General features: G+C 44.3%; 1 protein-coding gene across 4 annotated transcripts in view; it reads left to right on the top strand.

Moving 5' to 3' along the window:
• Nucleotides 1-21,660, top strand: part of ARHGEF7 (Rho guanine nucleotide exchange factor 7) — an 832,785-nt gene that overhangs the window by 572,570 nt on the left and 238,555 nt on the right. For all 4 annotated transcript variants that reach the window (XM_069205130.1, XM_069205127.1, XM_069205128.1 and 1 more), the window contains 2 exons: nucleotides 5,419-5,558; nucleotides 8,134-8,358. In XM_069205130.1, the coding sequence (XP_069061231.1) occupies nucleotides 5,419-5,558; nucleotides 8,134-8,358 (365 nt within the window). The remainder of the gene's footprint in view (nucleotides 1-5,418; nucleotides 5,559-8,133; nucleotides 8,359-21,660) is intronic.

Here is a 21,660-nt window from a genome sequence, read left to right on the forward strand (position 1 = left end):
AATAGAATTACCAGTTTTCTTCCCAAAACCAGAATCAGTAGCAGAAAGAGCTCTACATACTCTGGATGTCAAAAGAGCTCTTATGTACTATATAGATACAACAAAACATTTTAGGAAAACAAAACAACTTTTTGTGGCTTTCTCCTTACCACACAAAGGAGATCCTATATCTAAAACAGCTATAGCAAGATGGATAGTCAAACTTGCTATACTAAAGCTAAGCGACAATTACCTGTCCCACGTAGAGCACGTTCCACTAGGAAAAAAGGTGCATCTATGGCATTTTTGGGTAACATACCTATAGCAGACATTTGTAAAGCAGCAACATGGTCTACACCACACACATTTACTAAACATTATTGTGTAGACGTCTTTGCGAGACAACAAGCAAATGTTGGACAAGCTGTACTTAAAACACTTTTTCAAACAATTGCAACCCCTTCACACTAGCCACTGCTTATGGAGGGAGGGACTGCTCTACTGTCTATGCACAGGGTGTGTATCTACTGCTGCACATGTCATTGAACGGAGAGTGTTACTTACCAGTAGACAACTGTTCATGGCATGTAGTGCTGTAGATTCACATGCGCCCTCCCTCTCCCCGAAAGTGTGTAGTTGTTGCAATTTAGTCTTATATATATAAAATGTACTTATGTAAGTACATTGCATGGACATCTTTTCTATCCTGCTATCTATTTTTCACTACTTCACTCTCCCGCATGCGGAGAAACAATCTAACAAAGGACTCAATGCCCCCATGCGCAGTATTACCAAGAGGAGGAGTCACTCGATTCCGTGACTTGAAAACTTTCTTCAAACAAAAACAAGCTGTACTATTCTGAACCCAACACTAGGTGGCGAGCTTATGCACAGCATTTGAATCCACAGTATTACTTGCCTCAAACAGATGTCTACTGGTAAGTTATATTTTCCCTTTCACGCTGCAAGATATTTACAAATTTGTTGGAACCGCAACGTTGCATCGAATTCGCGAATAAGCAAGCAAAATTAAAACATTCACAGACTCATTTATATACTAATTCATTCTGCTATGGATGCGCTCAGAGATTCATGTGCCAACTCACACACCTACTCGGACACTCATGCACCCACTCAGTCACACACCCACTTTCAGACCCACTCAGACACTCATGTACCTGCTTCAGAGATCCTCTCACAGAGAGCGGCTCTGTGGCCAACACCTGCTGTGCACTGCCAAAGGCCGTGTGCCGTGTGCGGTGTGGGGTTGGGTGGTTATAGGAATTGGCTGCAGGCCCTGAGGCCAACCCTAGCCATGGACGGCTGCAAGCTCTGCGCGGCGGTGGTTAGAGTAAAATTATTTAAAATTTGAAAAAACCCATAGAAATTTACTTGAAAAACGAAAGGCTACAGGGGCGTCATAGTTAGGAAATAGAATTGTATAAAACATACAGATTCACTAAAAAAAGAAACAAAGGTTACAGGGACGTAATAGTTAGGTTCTGAATTTACTTGTACAAAACCATACAAATTCAGCAGTTATAGTTAGTTATTTTTAATTAACTATAACTCAACTTTGTTGCTGTTTGATTGGTGATTTCCTCTGGCACTGGGTGGCCTCTTTTCCTTCATGTTCTCTATTTTCTGCTGCCTCCCAGGCCCCTCCTAAGGCCATGGCTGTCCACATGCTATTCTGCACGTTGGTCATGGAACTCCGAGCTCCAGTAAAGACACCTTACCCAATAAGATTGTGAAGCACTACTGTTCCAAGATACTCTGTGAGACAAAATGCAGAGGTATTACTACGAAAACATTAATTGCTCAAGGGAAGCTTGTTTCAAATTAGGCATTTATGTTTCTGATATTGCACAAGCTGAAAGAGCTAGACCAACAGCAATTGTTGCTGGGTTGATTTCCAAGGGTCCCACTGGCACCAGGCTTGGTAAAGTTTGTTAAATGGACTGATTGATGTGAAAGTACCATTTCATCTGATTGACCCGTACCTCACTACACACTGGATTTACCCTACTAGCAGAAGAGTCTCAATCACAAAATTCAGTTCTGGCAAACTACATCAGAGTGCAAACTAGTGTGAAAAAGAAAATACAAGGCATCGTTTTTTCCTTCTAGGAACCCAGGATCTGAAACAAAACCTGGTATCCACCAGGACCACAACAACTCTGCTCCAGTTTGAAAAGGGTTGAAGAAGCACTTTTTTAAAGAGCACCACATCACAATGCATTAACAGCCCAAAAACCAGCCACCTCTTATCACTCGCTGACTTTATGCGTGTCCTTGACCTTGTACAGCCCCACACTGCATTTGGATTAGGTTTACGCTATGGAGAAACCACATAAATGCATACATTCTACAACAGCAGAGCATTTGAAAGACTTATAATGGAAAGAATGCAGGAACAGGCGATGTCTAAAACAAACATTATGCAGGTGAAGTGGATGAGAGGGCATACAAGCGCAGGAGCAAGAAATGAAGTAGTTAGAGTGTGCAGGTGAATACTGTGAAACATGCAAAATGCAGTATTATGCACCCAAAATGTTTCCGGTGGGAGGAGAAAGCTCCTCTAAACGTCTCTTAAGGAAGGTTAGCTTGCCAAGTGTACATCAATTCATGCTGTCAGACCCCACCACTTTCAAAGGTCACTAGCCACCATTGATCTACTGTCAATTTAGGGGCAAAGTGGTAAGAGTACCAAAGGGGCGGCGATAGTACTAGAAGTGGGAAAGCACCATTGATGGGAGTAGATAGACACTTTTAAAGAAAAGTTTAGACGCTGGTGGTTAATGCTCTTTTTCAAATAAAGCAGTGGTTAACATCAGCCCGTGTAATTCTTAGTAAAGTGGGAATTTGCATAATCCAAATCATAAAGTGGATGAAAATTGTGATGGTCTGTAACTATTGATACTAATGCATTTGGCAGAGTTGTGCATGTTAAAAAAAAAGAAGAAAAAAAAAGTGACTTCTCTACTTGCCCTCCTCAGCATGGGGGTTTTCGGGTAGTCCACCTGCACTGTGTTTCAGTACTCATTAGAAATGACCACTGTGGATACAAGATGGAAATGTTGGTGACATAGAGAGTATTTATTTACTGTGTTGTATTTTTGTATATCCACCTACTATAGGTACTGTAAGGATGGACAGCTGCTTAATTGTCTTTAGCTTTTGAAATGGAGCCCCTCTTGAGTGTGTTCAGAAAGGAGTAGTTATGCATACAGGGAGTGCAGAATTATTAGGCAAATGAGTATTTTTACCACATCATCCTCTTTATGCATGTTGTCTTACTCCAAGCTGTATAGGCTCGAAAGCCTACTACCAATTAAGCATATTAGGTGATGTGCATCTCTGTAATGAGAAGGGGTGTGGTCTAATGACATCAACACCCTATATCAGGTGTGCATAATTATTAGGCAACTTCCTTTCCTTTGGCAAAATGGGTCAAAAGAAGGACTTGACAGGCTCAGAAAAGTCAAAAATAGTGAGATATCTTGCAGAGGGATGCAGCACTCTTAAAATTGCAAAGCTTCTGAAGCGTGATCATCGAACAATCAAGCGTTTCATTCAAAATAGTCAACAGTGTCGCAAGAAGCGTGTGGAAAAACCAAGGCGCAAAATAACTGCCCATGAACTGAGAAAAGTCAAGCGTGCAGCTGCCACGATGCCACTTGCCACCAGTTTGGCCATATTTCAGAGCTGCAACATCACTGGAGTGCCCAAAAGCACAAGGTGTGCAATACTCAGACATGGCCAAGGTAAGAAAGGCTGAAAGACGACCACCACTGAACAAGACACACAAGCTGAAACGTCAAGACTGGGCCAAGAAATATCTCAAGACTGATTTTTCTAAGGTTTTATGGACTGATGAAATGAGAGTGAGTCTTGATGGGCCAGATGGATGGGCCCGTGGCTGGATTGGTAAAGGGCAGAGAGCTCCAGTCCGACTCAGACGCCAGCAAGGTGGAGGTGGAGTACTGGTTTGGGCTGGTATCATCAAAGATGAGCTTGTGGGGCCTTTTCGGGTTGAGGATGGAGTCAAGCTCAACTCCCAGTCCTACTGCCAGTTCCTGGAAGACACCTTCTTCAAGCAGTGGTACAGGAAGAAGTCTGCATCCTTCAAGAAAAACATGGTTTTCATGCAGGACAATGCTCCATCACACGCGTCCAACCCCATTGAGAACCTGTGGTCCATCATCAAATGTGAGATTTACAAGGAGGGAAAACAGTACACCTCTCTGAACAGTGTCTGGGAGGCTGTGGTTGCTGCTGCACGCAATGTTGATGGTGAACAGATCAAAACACTGACAGAATCCATGGATGGCAGGCTTTTGAGTGTCCTTGCAAAGAAAGGTGGCTATATTGGTCACTGATTTGTTTTTGTTTTGTTTTTGAATGTCAGAAATGTATATTTGTGAATGTTGAGATGTTATATTGGTTTCACTGGTAATAATAAATAATTGAAATGGGTATATATTTTTTTTTGTTAAGTTGCCTAATAATTATGCACAGTAATAGTCACCTGCACACACAGATATCCCCCTAACATAGCTAAAACTAAAAACAAACTACAAACTACTTCCAAAAATATTCAGCTTTGATATTAATGAGTGTTTTGGGTTCATTGAGAACATGGTTGTTGTTCAATAATAAAATTAATCCTCAAAAATACAACTTGCCTAATAATTCTGCACTCCCTGTACAGCAAGGCCTGGAAAGTCAGAGCTACATGATTTTGTTCTTTTTGATAATGTGCTTGATCTAACATCAAATTGAACAAGTGTTGTCAAAGCCAATAGGTCTGGCCTCAGCAAGCCTCCTATGTTTTTTTTTTTCTTTCAATATATGGAATAGGCACAGATTTTTTTAAAGTAGCAAAAAGTAAAAATGCAGCCTTATAAAAGTGTGTTCATATGTTAGCAAAAAACGTTTTACAAAATTACTCGATAAAAAGAAAATTGAAATGAAACCAGAGATTGTCCACGAGCCCCAACATCGAAGTGGACTTAGTCGAATGTGCATATGCAAAATGCCTTCATTCATTGATGAAAGCCAGTGGCCGAAGTGGGCTGACTCATTGCACATTACTGTATTCCGTGATAAATATGAATGACACTTGAACTGACCAAAGGATAAATAGGGATGACCGATTTCCCCGTTTGTATCTATATTTATATTTATATTTTTGTTATGATTGTTTTGGCAAACTTGAGACTTGCGAAACAGCTAATGCTTTCTCTAGGCCAGACCTGAAAAGGAGTTTAATAGTTGCTTACCCAGCTCAGAATGTAAGTGCATCATGGTCTATTCTGTGATATACACCCCGTGGAGGACAGTGCATAGTCACTACACTTGATTGTCTTCACATAATTTGTATGCAACACACTTCCTTCTAGTTTCATTATTTAACATTGTTTTCTTTGCACCCAGGAAATATGATTGAGCGCATATTAGTGTCATGCAACAATCAACAGGATCTGCATGAGTGGGTCGATCATCTTCAGAAACAAACCAAATACACCACAATCGGAACCCCTACAATTAAACCACATTCTGTGCCATGCCACACGGTAGGAACCTTTTAATATTGCCATTTATATCATGAATCGTTTAGTGTTAGTGCACTATTATTCAGTATAGAACAGATTACTCACTGAGTCTTACTTGCACCTTACATGGTTTTGTCTATGTCTGCGTAAAAGGAGCAAGATTTTTCCTGATTTTTAAAATTGGACAACATTGTAAGTTTGTACATGTTTCATTTGCTTCTTTTCACGTGCCAACTTTGTGGCTTATACATATATATTTTTTTTACCAATAATTAAAATAAAATGTTACAAATTTCTTTGATGCCATTTTCTTTCATTTGAAGGCTTTGAGGGAACAGTATTGCACATAAATATTTGTGAAAATACATCTAAGGCACATACTGAATTTCTTTAGCTATTGTATGCTTGTCGTGTGACTTATTTATTGGATGAGCTTCATAGGTCCCTTACATAGCCAACGCTGTTATCGCAATCACCAGTTTCCATATGTTCCTCAGCGTTGTTCCGACAAGAGAAGATAACTGCATCACAGACAAAAATGTACAAGTAAGGGTGGACAGTTCGATCTCTGCATTTTTGGGGAATACAAACGGCCTGGAATGCTGCACCAGGAACATATTCATTTATTCTTGTCTGCAGGCGAAACCATTTTTACCTTGGAGAAAGCCCTACTCTAACGTACCCATGTAGGGTGTAAAGGAGTGATTCCCTTACCTATTCCATCGTGGAATGGAAATTTGGTTTTACAAAATCTCTTACCATTTCCAGGCTGGAAAAGGGTCAGGCCAGAATTTGGTGGTGCCCACATGCATGTTTGTGGGCATTATCAAACATCAGGGCAAACGAAGCCTTGCAATGCCCAGTTCCCACCCTTTTAGTGGGATATACTGCTGTGGATTTCTCAGCAGTCGCTGTGGGAAATTCTGCAGTAGTAAATATGTTTATCCCTGTGGGTTCCTGCTTGGCGTTAATAAAGGGAAATTTGATAGTAATTATACATTTACAACCAAACTAAGCTTTGCAAATTGGGCCCTGTCATTAAACGATCAAAGGATGTTTAACATGGCTTTGTTGATTGAGAATGTAGGGCAGCAGCCTACAATGTCTTAGAATTCATTTAATTCCTTACCACCACATATTTCATGTATAAAAGATGTAATAGTGGTGTCTTTGTCTACAGTGTGCATCCTGCAACTTATGTGCCCTTGTTCTCATATTTTATATTTATACAAAACATATACCCACTGTTATCAAATTGTTTCTTTCAGTGTAGTATCTGATTTACAGGATGTGGTAGTTCAGGTTCAGAAAGACAATCATTTTTGCACTCTGACTTTATTTGCAAAATGATGCTGACTTTGATGAATTTTCTTTCCATCTGGATGGTGAGAGGTATTTATTCCTTTGTTTGTGTCCTGCCATGGAGAATGGCCGCCCACCATTGTTTTCCTTCCTGACAGCAAAAACACTGTGTGCTGTAGTGTTCCACTGATGGTTTTTGTCAATCTCTTATAGCATGGTCTAAAGCTTTAACTTTATGTTGAGGATTTACTTCCAATGGTTGGCTTTGATGTGGGAAGTTAGACCATCAGCTAGATATTAAACACCTCTAAAGCAATGTGTGACTGTTGTATTGATGTACAGTAATGTGTATATACACGTTTTTATCGAACAGAAAGTATTCTCCTAGGAACTGTGGTTCCTATCCCTTCTGCTTCCTATTGCCCTACTGAACTGACAACTAGATAGTTTAAAAATTATAGGCATAATTGTTGACTCAATATGTTAATTGTGCGCCTGATTTCCAATTTTTTTACCTACAGCTATTTAATACCCTTACTGAGTGCAGGACAAGAAACCTCTAAGGTGCCAATTGTAGTCTAGACAGCTAGATTACTGTAACCTGATTTACTGTAGACATCCACCGATAAGAGAAGGAAAAACGTTAGAGGTGCCTGCAAGCCTGACTGATCAATTCCGCCTGGTCCATGTTCCTGGAAAAGTGATAAATCAGATGTGAATAAATTGAAAAGCCCTGATTCAATTATTCTTCTGGCCGACTCCTGAAGAAATTTTACAACATACTTATTATTGCCTTTAAAAATAACCTGTTAATTCATGCATTGAAGAAGGGAGTTTCACCACTGACATAAAAACAAACAATCAGTAGACCTGTTATCACAAAACTAAAACATCAAGCTTTCAACATTTTAATCATCAATATTTTTCAAATTAAGTACTACACACTTCGAAATATGGAAAGTGAATGATTCTTGTGATCTGAGAGTGTAAAAAAAATCAAGTTGTGACAATGAAAAAGGCAGTTCAGTACACTTCTTAAAACATTTACCTTTTCAGATTACGCTAATGAATCCTCCTGGCTTTTTGCACACATTATATTTTAAGGACTACAATGCATTAGTTATGTCAGTTGTAGATGATAAATTTGAGAATTAATGGGAGAAACTATAGCATGCTAATGGCCCTTGAGAGTGTTTCTATGTAGGCACCTTCCTTTGTTTTGGCAAATACACACTTAAAAAGTACTATTCAGTATTATTTGACTGCCTTTCTTAATCTTTTCTGCATGATTTAGTTGCCCTCTCATCCTGTCACACCGTCCAGCAAGCACTCGGACTGCAAGCCGATGCAACTTACTCCAACATACCACACGCTCCCACACCCTTCCCATCATGGAACGACACACAGCACAATTAACTGGGGACCACTGGAGCCTCCCAAAACATCTAAACCTTGGAGCTTGAGCTGTTTACGGCCTGCACCCCCACTTCGGCCTTCAGCTGCATTATGCTACAAAGAGGTATGGTTTAGTGTTCTACAATAATGCAGTATGATAATATATAGGAAAAGGATGTTATGGGGAGTCATCCCGAATTGTACAATGGAGTCATATTTAAGTCTCCAGAATTGCCATGTTTAATTGTGTACTGCTGCATTGCTTCTGTTGACAAATTACCTTTATAAAAATTTGTAAAAAGTTAATACTTTAAACTCTTTGATCACTTCTTCACTGTTCCAGCTCAAAACTAGCTTTTCAGCGTGATGTGCTGTCATTTTGTAATTATTTTGTACAGTGCTCTAGGAATAGTGGCGCACTACACAATAGCACAGGCTTTTTGCGGTTTTGAAACGCAGCCTAGTGCCTCCCAACAAACGCTGTGTCTTAGAGGATCTCGAAAAAGCCATGTCTGGGATTTTTTCGCTTGAAACTTTAAGAAAGAAATATAATTTTCTTTAGTTGAAGATTGTTGTGGTTGTGTAAATTGTTTGTAACTATAAGATGAAAGATTACACCTAGATGAGATGATTATAGGCCTTGTCCTTGAAAGATCCTTTCCTCGTTTACTCTGTTTAGTAAAGGGCAAATATCAGTTGCCAATGCAGAGCTCTTCTCAGATGCATAGTTTTTCACGATAATACAGGGTGAGCACATTTCAATTTTACTCTAATTAATTATTGTTTTTTCTTGTCTTATTACTTGCCAGAGCGCTGCATTAATTCTGTGGGGGGCCCACCTAAGAGTGGAACAATAGATTAGTGCGACAGCAGTTGGTGGATAAAGTCAAGCTTGTGATTCCTACCAAATGCTATGTAATAGAACGTTTCAGATCTTAATGGAAGGTGCAATTTTTGGCAGTTATTCAGGTTAATCGGAGTACCAATGGGACTCAGGAGGTGCAGTTCAGCGGTAGGATTAAATGGTGTGGTGGCATAACTGCAGGGTTATTGTAGAGGCTTGATGGAGCACCCCTGATTATTATGAGCATTGTAAGCATAGGAGGATAGCCTGTTGTGGTTGCCCTTTTGGGACATCTTGCCTTTCTTGGGTTTAGACACTCTTTCACAACTTGGATCTGTAACTGAGGAAGACTGCCACAAAGATTCTGCCCAGAGGCTGGAGAAAGTCTGACCTACACATTGGGCTTTTTACCAAAGTCATTATAGAGCCAAACAGTAGAAAGACAAATAGGGATGAGTTTTTTTGCACCACGGGCCCAGAGCAGTAAAAACAGTAGAAGTACATGAAGCCGCAAGACTGGCAGGTACGATTGATGTTTCTAGCTCAGAATATTTTGAGAATTGTGCAGGAAGGTGTTAATTGAGAATATCAAACATCATAAGGTATTACTTGACACAATTTTACCTCAAAAAGCATTACATAGCGGCAGGAGTATCTTTACATGGGAAGTGTGTGTTCGTGCACTGTGGCCGTACGTATGCTGTGCATACTTCTGCCATGTCGAATTGGGTTTGGGCATGTACAACTTGTGTTTTTATTACGCAAGTCTTTTTGAGTCACGGGACCTAGTGACTCCACCAATTAGTGTTAATGCACATGGGCATCTGCTTGTTTGTTAGATTGCTTTTTTCTCCACCGTCTAGTTCAGTCATCGATGTGAGCTCTCATTCGATGCCGCGGAGTGTCCGCGCCGGGCCTTTGGGTCCATTTCTTGTCCGTTCTGGAAGCAATCAATGCTTTTTCATCAGTTTCCACTGGCGTGTAATCTGCAAATCTGATAGAGACTTCTAGTTGTAAATTCCTTACCTTAGAATTTCCCCCAGGCATCAGTCTGGATCCAGAGATTTTTCTCGAGCAGTATCCCTGTGCGCCATCAGGTGGCGTTGGTCGACTCTGCATCTTTTGTCGGCATCGTCCGCGCTGGATATGACGTTGCAGGACCTATATAGGCGCCACCCCAGCATGCTGATGTCAGTTCTTTTATTTTCCCGCTGGCCAGCGCTGTCCAAAGAAGAGCTGCAGTTCAGTCACTTTTTGACTGGTCTTTTTCGACTTGTTGAAGATTTTTGAGTACGAATCAAAAATTGCACACACGATTCCAAAAAGAGAGTTCCTTTTAGACCAAAAGGTTCTGCATACCAAGGGAAGCAAATTTTTCTTTTGAAGCACGAGCCCTCACTCACCTACCGGTGACATGCTTCATCATAGGGCTGTGCTCCTCGTCAGGCTGGCGCTGCAATGCCTGACGGGCCCCACCTGGGGGCTCTTTGCCGGAGATCTTTTGGAGGAAAATGTACAGCCGGTCAAAAAAAATTATTCGAGGATTGGTATAGTAATGGTTAAAAATACCTAGAGGTAGGATATGATCATAAATTTAATTCAATATTGGTACCTCTGGCAAGATTAAAAACAATAGATAGGGATATAGTAAAATAATGTCTACACTCCCCATAAAAAGAAGAATTTCCTATTACAGCTACTAACTCTCACATTGGGGAGTAGTAGGAACAAAACAAGTAAACACAGGATCCCCTGTGTTACTCTACATCATAGGTCAACATGTTTCTCGCTAATTTTGTCCGGGGAACATCGTTGAAAGTAGGTCACCCAGCTAGGGCGGCTCCACCAACAAACCAGAGTGGATTGCTCCAAATAGATGCTCACCCCGATGAGGCCCTGCATTTAATTTTTGTGGGCTTTGTTTCCCTAACATGGGAGGTCCAAGTGTTTAAAGGATTAGGTACGTCTTTAAGGTCCTGACGAATCGCGTAAGATCATTTATTGACTATAAATTAGCGAGGAAATTCTTCTTTTTGAGGTATGTTTTGCAACTAGTCCGAAGGGGCTATCCTTCCCCTTCGAGGCTACCCCTCCATCCATGCCACCGTCTTGAGATCGAATGTCGGAGGATCACCTGGCACTTCTCCACGAGGAGGTTATGGCTCTCTTGGCCAAGGGAGCCATACAGAGTGTCCCTGTGCCAGAAGTAAGTTGTGTTTGTTATTCCTGCTACTTTCTGGAGCCCACAAAGGACAAGGACCTCCACCCTATCCTAGATCTTTTCTCCCTCAATATCTTCCTCAGGAAGGAAAAGTTCAAAATGCTCACTCATGTTCTATCTGCACTGGACCCCAGAGACTGGATAATAGTGTTGGACTTGCAGGACACCTATTTCCATATTCCTGGCCTGCCTGCTAACAGACGTTACTTTAAGCACCTGCGTGAGGCTCTCAAACAAATGTGATAATATTACAAGTCCACTATCACAATAAAGTAATACGTAATCAACGATAGGCAAACAATCAGTTCATTGATATGTAGTAACTGTAATATTATCACATTTGTTTGAGTGCCTCACGCAGGTGTTTATTGTTATGGTTTGTGTAGCGAACATTTATAGGGTTGGGTGTAGTCCCTTGTGAGGGCACCTTCTAGTTACTGTGTGACCCTTTTCTTTGAGCGCCCTTCTTTCCCCATCAATACACCCCTGTAGTGATTAACAGACGTTACTTGTGGTTCACAGTAAGCCACAAGCATTTTCAGTTCTCCTTGCTTCCCTTTGTCCTTACCAGCTCCCCTTGGGTGTTCACCAAGGTGATGGCGGTGGTTGCAGCTCATCTGCGCAGGTCAGGGGGTATCCGTCTTCCCCACCTCGACGACTGGCTGTTGATGGTGGGCTCGCCCCAAGCTGTCATCTCCCACCTTCAGACTACAGCGGACCTCCTGCATTTGCTGGGGTTCAATATAAAAATGCCATAGTCACACCTGACTCTCTCTCAGACGCTTCCTTTCATCTGAGCTGTTCTGGACACTGTGCAGTTTCGGTCTTATCCTCCAGGGCGGCGAGTCCAGGATATTCAGGCTATTATACCAATGTTTCAGCGTCTATCCTGGATTTCAGTGAAAATGACTTTAAAGTCTGCTGGGATTCATGGCCTCCTGCATATTGCTGGTGACACATGCCAGATGGCATATACAGGCTCTGCATTGTGACCTGAAGTTCGAGTGGGCACAGCATCAAGCGAATCTCTCCAACAAGGTCTAGATCTCAGATGAAACTGTGCAAGAGCTACAGTGGTGGCTCTTGAACTTCCGTTGGATCAGAGGCAGATCCCTTTTCCTGCCAGATCTGACAGTGGTGACAGATGCTTCACTTCTCGGATGGGGCAGCCACATGGGAGAGGCAGAAATCAGAGTTGTCTGATCTTCGCCGGAGTTCGGGCTCCACATCAATCTTTTGGTGCTCATGGCGATCAGACTGGCATTGAAAGCATTCCTTCCCTCTCTCAAAGGGACAGTAGTGCAGATGTTCACGGATAAAAGTAATGCCAAGTGGTACTGCAACAAGCAGGTCGTGGACTCTTTGTCAGGAGGCTCTGAGCCTCTGGACATGGCTGGAACGTTAGGACATTTCCCTGGTGGTTCAACACCTGGCAGGCTTTCCAAACACCAGAGCGGATGAACTTGGCTGACAATGCCTGGTCGATCACGAATGACGCCTCCATCTGGAGATGGTGCATCGTCTCTTTCAGCAGTGGGGAGAGCCTTGGTTAGAACTGTTCACCTCTGCAGAGCAGCGCAATGTCAGCAGTTTTGCGCATTGGAGAATCCAAGGCAGCACTCGTTCGGCAACGCTTTTGATCTCGAGTGGAGCTCAGGCCTCCTGTACGCCTTTCTGCCCACACCGCTTCTGCCCAGAGTTCCCAAGAAGATCAAGAAGGACCTATGGCTCCAGACTGGTCACAACGAATCTGGTATCCAAGCTTTTGAGCATGGCCATCGATCCTCCGATCAGACCACCTCTTCTGGAGGATCTTCTTTTGAAGCAGCAGAGGAAGGTTTTTTCGTCCAAACCTGTCCAGTTTCCACCTCCATCCATGGAGATTGAGTGGTGGCAGTGAATTGACAGCTTTTGACGTTCCGCTTGAAATATGTAATGTTATCTTGGCAGCCAGGCATCCCTCCACCAAAACGGTATACGCCTTTCGTTTGCATAAATTTGTGGCATGGTGCTCAGACAAGTCTGTTGACCCCCTCTCTGCCTCTCTCTCTGAGGTCCTCTTGCTTATACTTTCTCTGGCCCAGCAGGGCTCTGCTTTGGGAACCCTCAGAAGGTTATTTGTCTGCTATCTCTTGAATTTCTGTGATTACCTGACCAACCCTCTTTGTTTAAGTCTCCTATTGTTATTAGGTTCCTTAAGGGTCTTACCCAAGTTTCCTCCATCATCATTCATCATGCCCCAATAAGATTTGAATTTGCTTCTGACATTCGTCATATGTGCTCCCTTTGAACCTCTTCACAATTGTCCTCTCAGGCTTCTAACATTAGAAACAGCCTTCCTTGTGGTTATTACATCTGCCTGCAGAGTGAGTGAGCTGCAGGCATTGTCATCTAAGCCACCCTACCTTTCCATCTATCCTAACAAATTGGTGCTTTGCACACGGGCTTCCTTTCTTCCAAAAGTGGTTACTCTCTTCCATGTATTGCAGTCCATCACTTGCCTACTTTTTAAGCACCCCCACATCCTTATAAGTAAGAGGAGAGACTCCACTACCTGGAACCAAAAAGAGCATTGATGTTCTACCTTGATTGTACCAAAGAGTTCTGGGTAGCTGATCAACTCTTTGTTGGGTACGTGGGTGTGAAGAAAGGTCGGGCAATGCAGAAGAGAACCATCTTTAAATGGGTTGTTTTCTGCATTAAAATGTGTTACGCATTGGCTAAAAAGCAGCCCCTGAAGGGTTTGCGTGCTTATTCAACAAGAGTGACAGCTGCAACCACTACGTTAGCATGCAGAGTTCCAGTCCTGGGCATCTGTCAGGTGGCAACGTGGGCATCTTTGCATACATTTCCCAAACACTACTGCCTGGATAGTCAGGTCCGAAGGGACAGGCACTTTGCCAGTTCGGTCCTGCAGGACTTCTAGTATGATCTTGGTTTGCACACCCTCCTACTGGCATTGTATTGCTTGGGTACCTATTCTAATGTAAGGATTCTGTAGCTAGAAGTCTCTAACAGATGAACAAGTTACTTACCTTTGGTAACATCTTATCTGGTAGAGACATATTCTAGTTGCAGATTTCTTATCTACCCACCCATCCTCCCCGCTCTGCAAACTGATTTCTAGAGAAGGGGACTTCCCTTTCTTGACACACCAGTGGTCAATGTTCTTCATGGCCCTGTTCTTCTGGTGTGGAAAGTAATGAAAAGAAACTGAAGTCAGTGTGCCAGAGTGGCGCCTGTATAGGCCCGCAACGTCATATCAGGCACGCACAACACAGACGACGGATGCGGAGCTGACCAACACCAACTGATGGCGCACAGGGTTACTGCTCAAGGAAAAAACTCTGAATCCAGACTGACACCTGGTGGAAATTCTAAGGTAAGGAATCTGCAACTAGAATATGTCTGTACCAGTTAAGGTGTTAACAAAGATAAGATAAACTTGTTCTTCCATCTCGGTACAAGACATTCCTGGAATACCATCCCTGAGGTCGAGAATGTCTCCATGATGGAAAGAACTCCATTTCGGTTCTGCCCTACTTGCCATGAGAAGTATCTGTGGGCAGACCTCCAAAATGTCTGCAATCTGTGTTTATCGCCCGAACACTGAAGTCTCCTGTTCGGTGTGTCTTGCGTCCAGAGTAAAAAGACCCTTCAGAACCGAAGAGCTGGGCGCATCGCTTAGGCCTCCATGACGTAGAGAAGGAAGATGGAAAACACTAGTGACCTCTTCAGAGTCAGAAAGAGGAGGTTGGATGTCGAACAGCTGGATGTTCCAGCCATATAAATAGAAGTGGCTTTCTTGTCAGAAAGCATCAACTCAAAGATCCTCCACCAGCCCAGTGTCCATTCAAGACCAGTGCTTCTCCAGGCGTCAGATATCTTCGTCCCGGGCAGTCGTGATCAGGAGGGTCCTCGGGATTCCCTCTGCAGGCGTCGTCGTGGAGGGGTGTAGAGGTCAGCCCAGGGTGGACACTTGGTCCGAATCACCTGGGGGTCCTATCTGGCTGGTTGGTTCCTCTGGACAAGGGCCAGGGGCGTCGGGTACAGAGTAGTTTGGTCTCAAGCTTCTGGAGTGAGGTGGGAGTCCCTTTAAAGATGGTTGCTTTTTCTTCTTGTTGAACAGGGCCGCTGTCGTTTGGGGTTTCTTGGTCCTCAGTGATGCAAGCAGTCCCCTGGAGGCTTTTCAGGGGCCGCTGGTCCTGTAGAACGTGTTGCTTTTCTTTTGCAGGGTCTTTGAAGCAGGTGACAGGCCAGTAGGGCTGGGGCCGAGTCAGTTGTTGTCTCCTTCTCTTCTCTGCTGGGTTTTCAGCTCAGCAGTCCTTCTTCTTTTCTTAAGGTCGTCAGGAATCTGAAGAGCTGGGTTCAAGGTCGCCCCTAAATACTCAATTTAGGGGTGTGTTAGGGTCAGGGGGCAGTAGCCAATAGCTACTGTCCCTGAGGGTGGCTACACCCTCCTTGTGCTCACTTCCTCTGGGGAGGGGGGCACATCCCTATCCCTATTGGTCCTACTCCTCCAAGGCAAGATGGAGGATTTCTCAAGGAGGGGGTCACTTCAGCTCTGGACATCTTAGGGGTGGTCCTGGCTGAGGGGGTGACTCCTCCTAGTTTTTCTCATTATCCCTATGGACTTGCCGCCAAAAGTGGGGGCTTGTCTGGAGGGGGGGAAGGGAGCGGGCATCTCCACTAGCTGGAGTGCCCTGGGGCGCTGTAACACCAGGCTTGAGCCTTTGAGGCTCACCAGCAGGTGTTAGTTCCTGCAGGGGGCAGTGTGAAGCACCTCCATCCAGGACAGGCTTTGTTTCGGACCACAGAGTGCACAAAGGCACTCACCCCATGTGGTCAGAAACACATCTGGAAGTGGCAGGCTGGCACAGATCGGTCAGTCCTACACTACCAGCCTGACTGACTTACAGGGGGGCATCTCTTAAGATGCCCGCTGGGTGCATTTTTCAATAAATCACACACTGGCATCCGTGTTGGTTTATTGTGCTGAGAAGTTTGATACCAAACTTCCCAGTATTCAGTGTAGCCACTATGGTGCTGCGGAGTTCGTAATGACAAACTCCCAGACCATATACTCAGTATGGCTACCTTGCACTTAGAATGTCTAAGAATTGACTTAGACACTGTAGGGGCATAGTGCTCATGCAGCTATGCCCTCACCTGTGGTATAGTGCACCCTGCCTTAGGACTGTAAGGCCTGATAGAGTGGTGACTTATCTATGCCATGGGCAGTGTGAGGTTGGCATGGCACCCTGAGGGGAGTGCCATGTCGACTTAGTCATTTCCTCCCCACCAGCACACACAAGCTGGCAAGCAGTGTGTCTGTGCTGAGTGAGGGGTCTCCAGAGTGGCATAAGACATGCTGCAGCCCTTAGAGACCTTCCCTGGCATCAGGGCTCTTGGTACCAGGGGTACCAGTTACAAGGGACTTACCTGGATGCCAAGGTGTGCCAATTGTGAAAACAAAGGTACAGTTTTAGGGAAAGAACACTGGTGCTGGGGCCTGGTTAGCAGGCCTCAGCACACTTTCAAATCATAACTTGGCATCAGCAAAGGCAAAAGGTCAGGGGGTAACCATGCCAAGGAGGCATTTCCTTACACACGGTAAGGTTTGTAATGAAACTACTAGGCATGATGTCCTCATGCATAGCCATTGTCCCAAACGCAAGACTACACATGCGGCCCTTACAACAGTGCCTAACAAAACAATGGACGCAAGCACAGGGTCAACTACAAGATCTAGTGTTGATAGACCGCCAAACACACTCTTCGCTTCAATGGTGGAACCCTATAAATGTAAACAAAGGGCGGCCATTCCAAGACCCAGTGCCTCACGCTATTATCACAACAGATGCTTCCATGGTTAGGTGGGGGGCACACCTCAACCATCACAGCATACAAGGTCAATGGGACAATCATCAAAAACTACATCACATAAATCACTTGGAACTGCTAGTGGTATTTCTAGCATTAAAAGTGTTTCAACCACTAATAGCCCACAAACACATTCTTGTCAAAACAGACAATATGACAACAATGTATTATCTCAACAAACAGGGGGGGGGGGGACACTCTTGTCACAACTGTGTCTCTTAGCACAAAAGATTTGGCGTTGGGCAATTCACAACAACATTCGCCTAATAGCACAATACATACCAGGCATTCAAAATCAGTTAGCCGACAATCTCAGTCGAGATCACCAGCAAACTCACGAATCGGAAATTCATCCCCAAATCCTACAGGATCACTTCCACCGCTGGGGAACACCAAACATAGACCTATTTGCAACAAAAGAAAACACAAAATGCCAAAACTTCGCATCCAGGTACCCACACCCTCAGTCCAGGGGCAATGCTCTATGGATCAGTTGGTCAGGGATATTTGCTTACGCTTTTCCCCCTCTCCCGCTCATTCCTTATCTGGTCAACAAACTTAGTCAAAACAAACTCAAACTAATATTAATAGCACCAACCTGGGCTCGCCAACCGTGGTACACAACACTGTTGGACTTATCAGTAGTACCCCACATCAAACTACCAAACAGACCAGATCTATTAACACAACACAAACAACAGATCAGACACCCGAATCCAGCATCGCTCAACCTAGCAATCTGGCTCTTGGAAAGTAGCCTTTCTAATAGATATCACATCACTTAGAAGAGTGAGTGAAATACAAGCATTTACTATTCAAGAACCCTTTATACAAATACATAAACATAAAGTGGTTCTCTGTACAAATCCAAAATTCCTACCAAAGGTCACATCGCCATTCCATCTAAACCAAACTGTGGAACTCCCAGTCTTCTTTCCACAACCAGACTCAGTAGCTGAAAGGGCCTTGCATACATTAGACATAAAGAGAGCACTAATGTATTACATTGACAGAACGAAACAATTTCGTAAAACAAAACAATTGTTTGTAGCTTTCCAAAATCCTCATGCAGGTAACCCTATATCCAAACAAGGCATTGCAAGATGGATAGTTAAATGCATTCAAACCTGTTACCTTAAAGCTAAAAGAGAGTTACCCATTACACTGAGGGCACACTCCACTAGAAGGAAGGGCGCCACAATGGCTTTTCTTGGAAATATACCAATGACAGAAATTTGTAAGGCAGCCACCTGGTCTACGCCTCATACATTTACTAAGCATTACTGTGTATATGTGTTAGCAACACAACAGGCCACAGTAGGACAGGCTGTATTAAGAACATTATTTCAGACAACTTCAACTCCTACAGGCTGACCACCGCTTTTTGGGGAGATTACTGCTTTGTAGTCTATGCACAGCATGTGTATCTGCAGCTACACATGCCATCGATGGGAAACTGTCACTTACCCAGTCTACATCTGTTCATGGCATGAGAAGCTGCAGATTCACATGCACCCTCCCACCTCCCCGGGAGCCTGTAGCCATTTTTAGTTGCATGAAAATTGTAAATATGAAAATAAAATTATTTTAATACACACTATGTACATACATTACTACTCCATTGCATGGGCACCTCTAGTATACTCACAACTCCTACCTCACCCTTTGCGGGGAAAACAATCTAAGATGGAGTCGACGCCCATGCGCAATGGAGCCGAAAGGGAGTAGTCACTTGGTCCCGTGACTCGAAAAGACTCCTTCGAAGAAAAACAACTTGTAACACTCCGAGCCCAACACTAGATGGCAGGATAATGCACAGCATGTGAATCTGCCGGTCTCATGCCACGAACAGATGTACACTGGGTAAGTGACATTTTCCATATATATATATATGTTCGATGGCATGTGTAGCTGCAGATACACATGCTGTGCACAGTCCGCCATCTGGTGTTGGGCTCGGAGTGTTACAAGTTGTTTTTCTTCGAAGAAGTCTTTTCGAGTCACGAGACCGGGGGACTCCTCCCATTTCGACTCCATTGCGCATGGGCGTCGACTCCATCTTAGATTGGTTTTTTTCCGCCATCGGGTTCGGACGTGTTCCTTCTCGCTCCGTGTTTCGGGTCGGAAAGTTAGTTAAAATCTCGGAACAAATCGTCGGTATTGTTTGCGTTCAGTATCGGGTTAGTTAGAACAAATCGACACCGAATTTTGAAGAGCTCCGGTGGCCCTTCGGGGTTTTTTCGATCCCCCGTCGGGGCCTGGTCGGCCCGGCCACGTGCGACTTCAAGGCTGATGGAACGGACCCCATTCCGCTTCTGCCCAAAATGCCATAACAAGTATCCGTATACGGATCAGCATCTGGTCTGTAACTTGTGCTTGTCCCCCGAGCACAGGGAGGATACTTGTGAAGCCTGTCGAGCGTTTCGGTCGAGGAAGACGCTGAGAGACCGAAGAGCCAGGAGACTACAAATGGCGTCCACGCCGACAGGTCAAGAACGTTTCGAGGAGGAAGAAGAAGCTTTCTCCATCCGCGAGTCGGATTCTGAAGAACTCGACGCCGAAGAAACACCCCAAACCATGAGTAAGACGTCGAAAATCAAGACTCACGAGAAGTCCACAAAAGCCCAGGGGACGCCACCGCCAACAGGCCATGGCTTAACCCGAAAACTAGGTGACCGATCCAAGGCACCGAAAAAGGGCATGCTGGTGTCGAAGTCATCCGACTCCGGTCGAGATACCGCCACACAGCAACCTCGGAGCCGAGACAGCGGCTCCGAGAAACTTCGGCACAGAGACAGCGGCACCGAAGAATTTCAGCTCCGAGACACCACGCCGAAAACGAAGAAGGTTTCTTCGGAGCCTGTAAAGACTTCCGAAAAGGTTTCGGTTCCGAAACATCCAGCCTCGGAGCCGAAAACTAGTTCCTATACAGAGGAACAAGGATTAACCTCCCAATTACATAGATTTGGAGAGGAGCTTCAAGCTGTAGAGCCTGACTACACGCAAAGAAGGCTTCATATTCATGAGGACACAGGGAAGATAACCACTCTTCCCCCAATCAAAATAAAAAGGAAACTTGCCTTTCAACAAAAGGACAAGCAACCACAGGCAAAAGTGGCAAGGAAAACAACCCCGCCACCGTCTCCACCACCACCATCAACACATGCATCACCAGCAACAACTCCACCACTGATGCACTCACCCGCTCATACTACAATGAGTCAGGATGATCCGATGCATGGGACCTTTACGATGCTCCAGTGTCTGACAACAGCCCAGACTCCTACCCCACAAAACCGTCACCACCTGAGGACAGTACATCCTACACACAGGTGGTCGCAAGGGCAGCCGAATTTCACAACGTCACCTTACATTCTGAACCAATTGAGGATGACTTTCTGTTTAACACCCTATCCTCCACCCATAGCCAGTACCAAAGCCTTCCCATGCTCCCAGGAATGCTAAGACATTCAAAACAAATATTTCAGGATCCAGTTAAAGGCAGAGCCATAACTCCAAGGGTGGAGAAAAAGTACAAGCCACCGCCAACAGATCCAATCTATATTACAACACAACTAACACCAGACTCAGTAGTTGTCGGGGCAGCTCGTAGAAGAGAGCCAACTCTCATACCTCAGGAGACGCACCACCTCCAGACAAAGAGAGCCGCAAATTTGATGCTGCGGGAAAAAGGGTTGCAGCACAAGCAGCAAATCAATGGCGTATTGCCAATTCACAAGCACTTTTGGCAAGATACGACCGAGCTCATTGGGATGAAATGCAACATTTCATCGAACACTTACCCAAGGAGTTCCAAAAAAGAGCGCAACAGGTGGTAGAAGAGGGACAAAGTATCTCAAATAATCAGATACGGTCTTCCATGGATGCAGCAGATACAGCTGCAAGGACAATAAACACTGCAATCACGATACGAAGGCACGCATAGCTGCGCACTTCAGGGTTCAAGCCGGAAATCCAACAAGCTGTGCTCAATATGCCATTTAATGAACAGCAATTGTTTGGGCCGGAGGTAGACACTGCCATTGAGAAACTCAAAAAAGACACCGATACAGCCAAAGCCATGGGCGCACTCTACTCCCCGCAGAGCAGAGGCACATTTCGAAAAACACCTTTTAGGGGAGGGTTTCGAGTTCAACCCACAGAAACCACAACCTCACAAACAAGGCCTACTTACCAGGGTCAATATCAGAGGGGAGGTTTTCGGGGGCAATATAGAGGGGGCCAATTCCCAAGAAATCGAGGAAAATTCCAAGGCCCCAAAACTCCTCAAAATAAACAGTGACTCACAAGTCACACAACCCCATCACATAACACCTGTGGGGGGAAGACTAAGCCAATTTTACAAACTTTGGGAGGAAATAACAACAGACACCTGGGTCTTAGCAATTATCCAGCATGGTTATTGCATAGAATTTCACCAATTCACTCCAAACGTCCCACCGAAAACACACAATATG

Source organism: Pleurodeles waltl, chromosome 8 (genome assembly GCF_031143425.1).
Source record: "Pleurodeles waltl isolate 20211129_DDA chromosome 8, aPleWal1.hap1.20221129, whole genome shotgun sequence".
NCBI lineage: Eukaryota > Metazoa > Chordata > Amphibia > Caudata > Salamandridae > Pleurodeles > Pleurodeles waltl.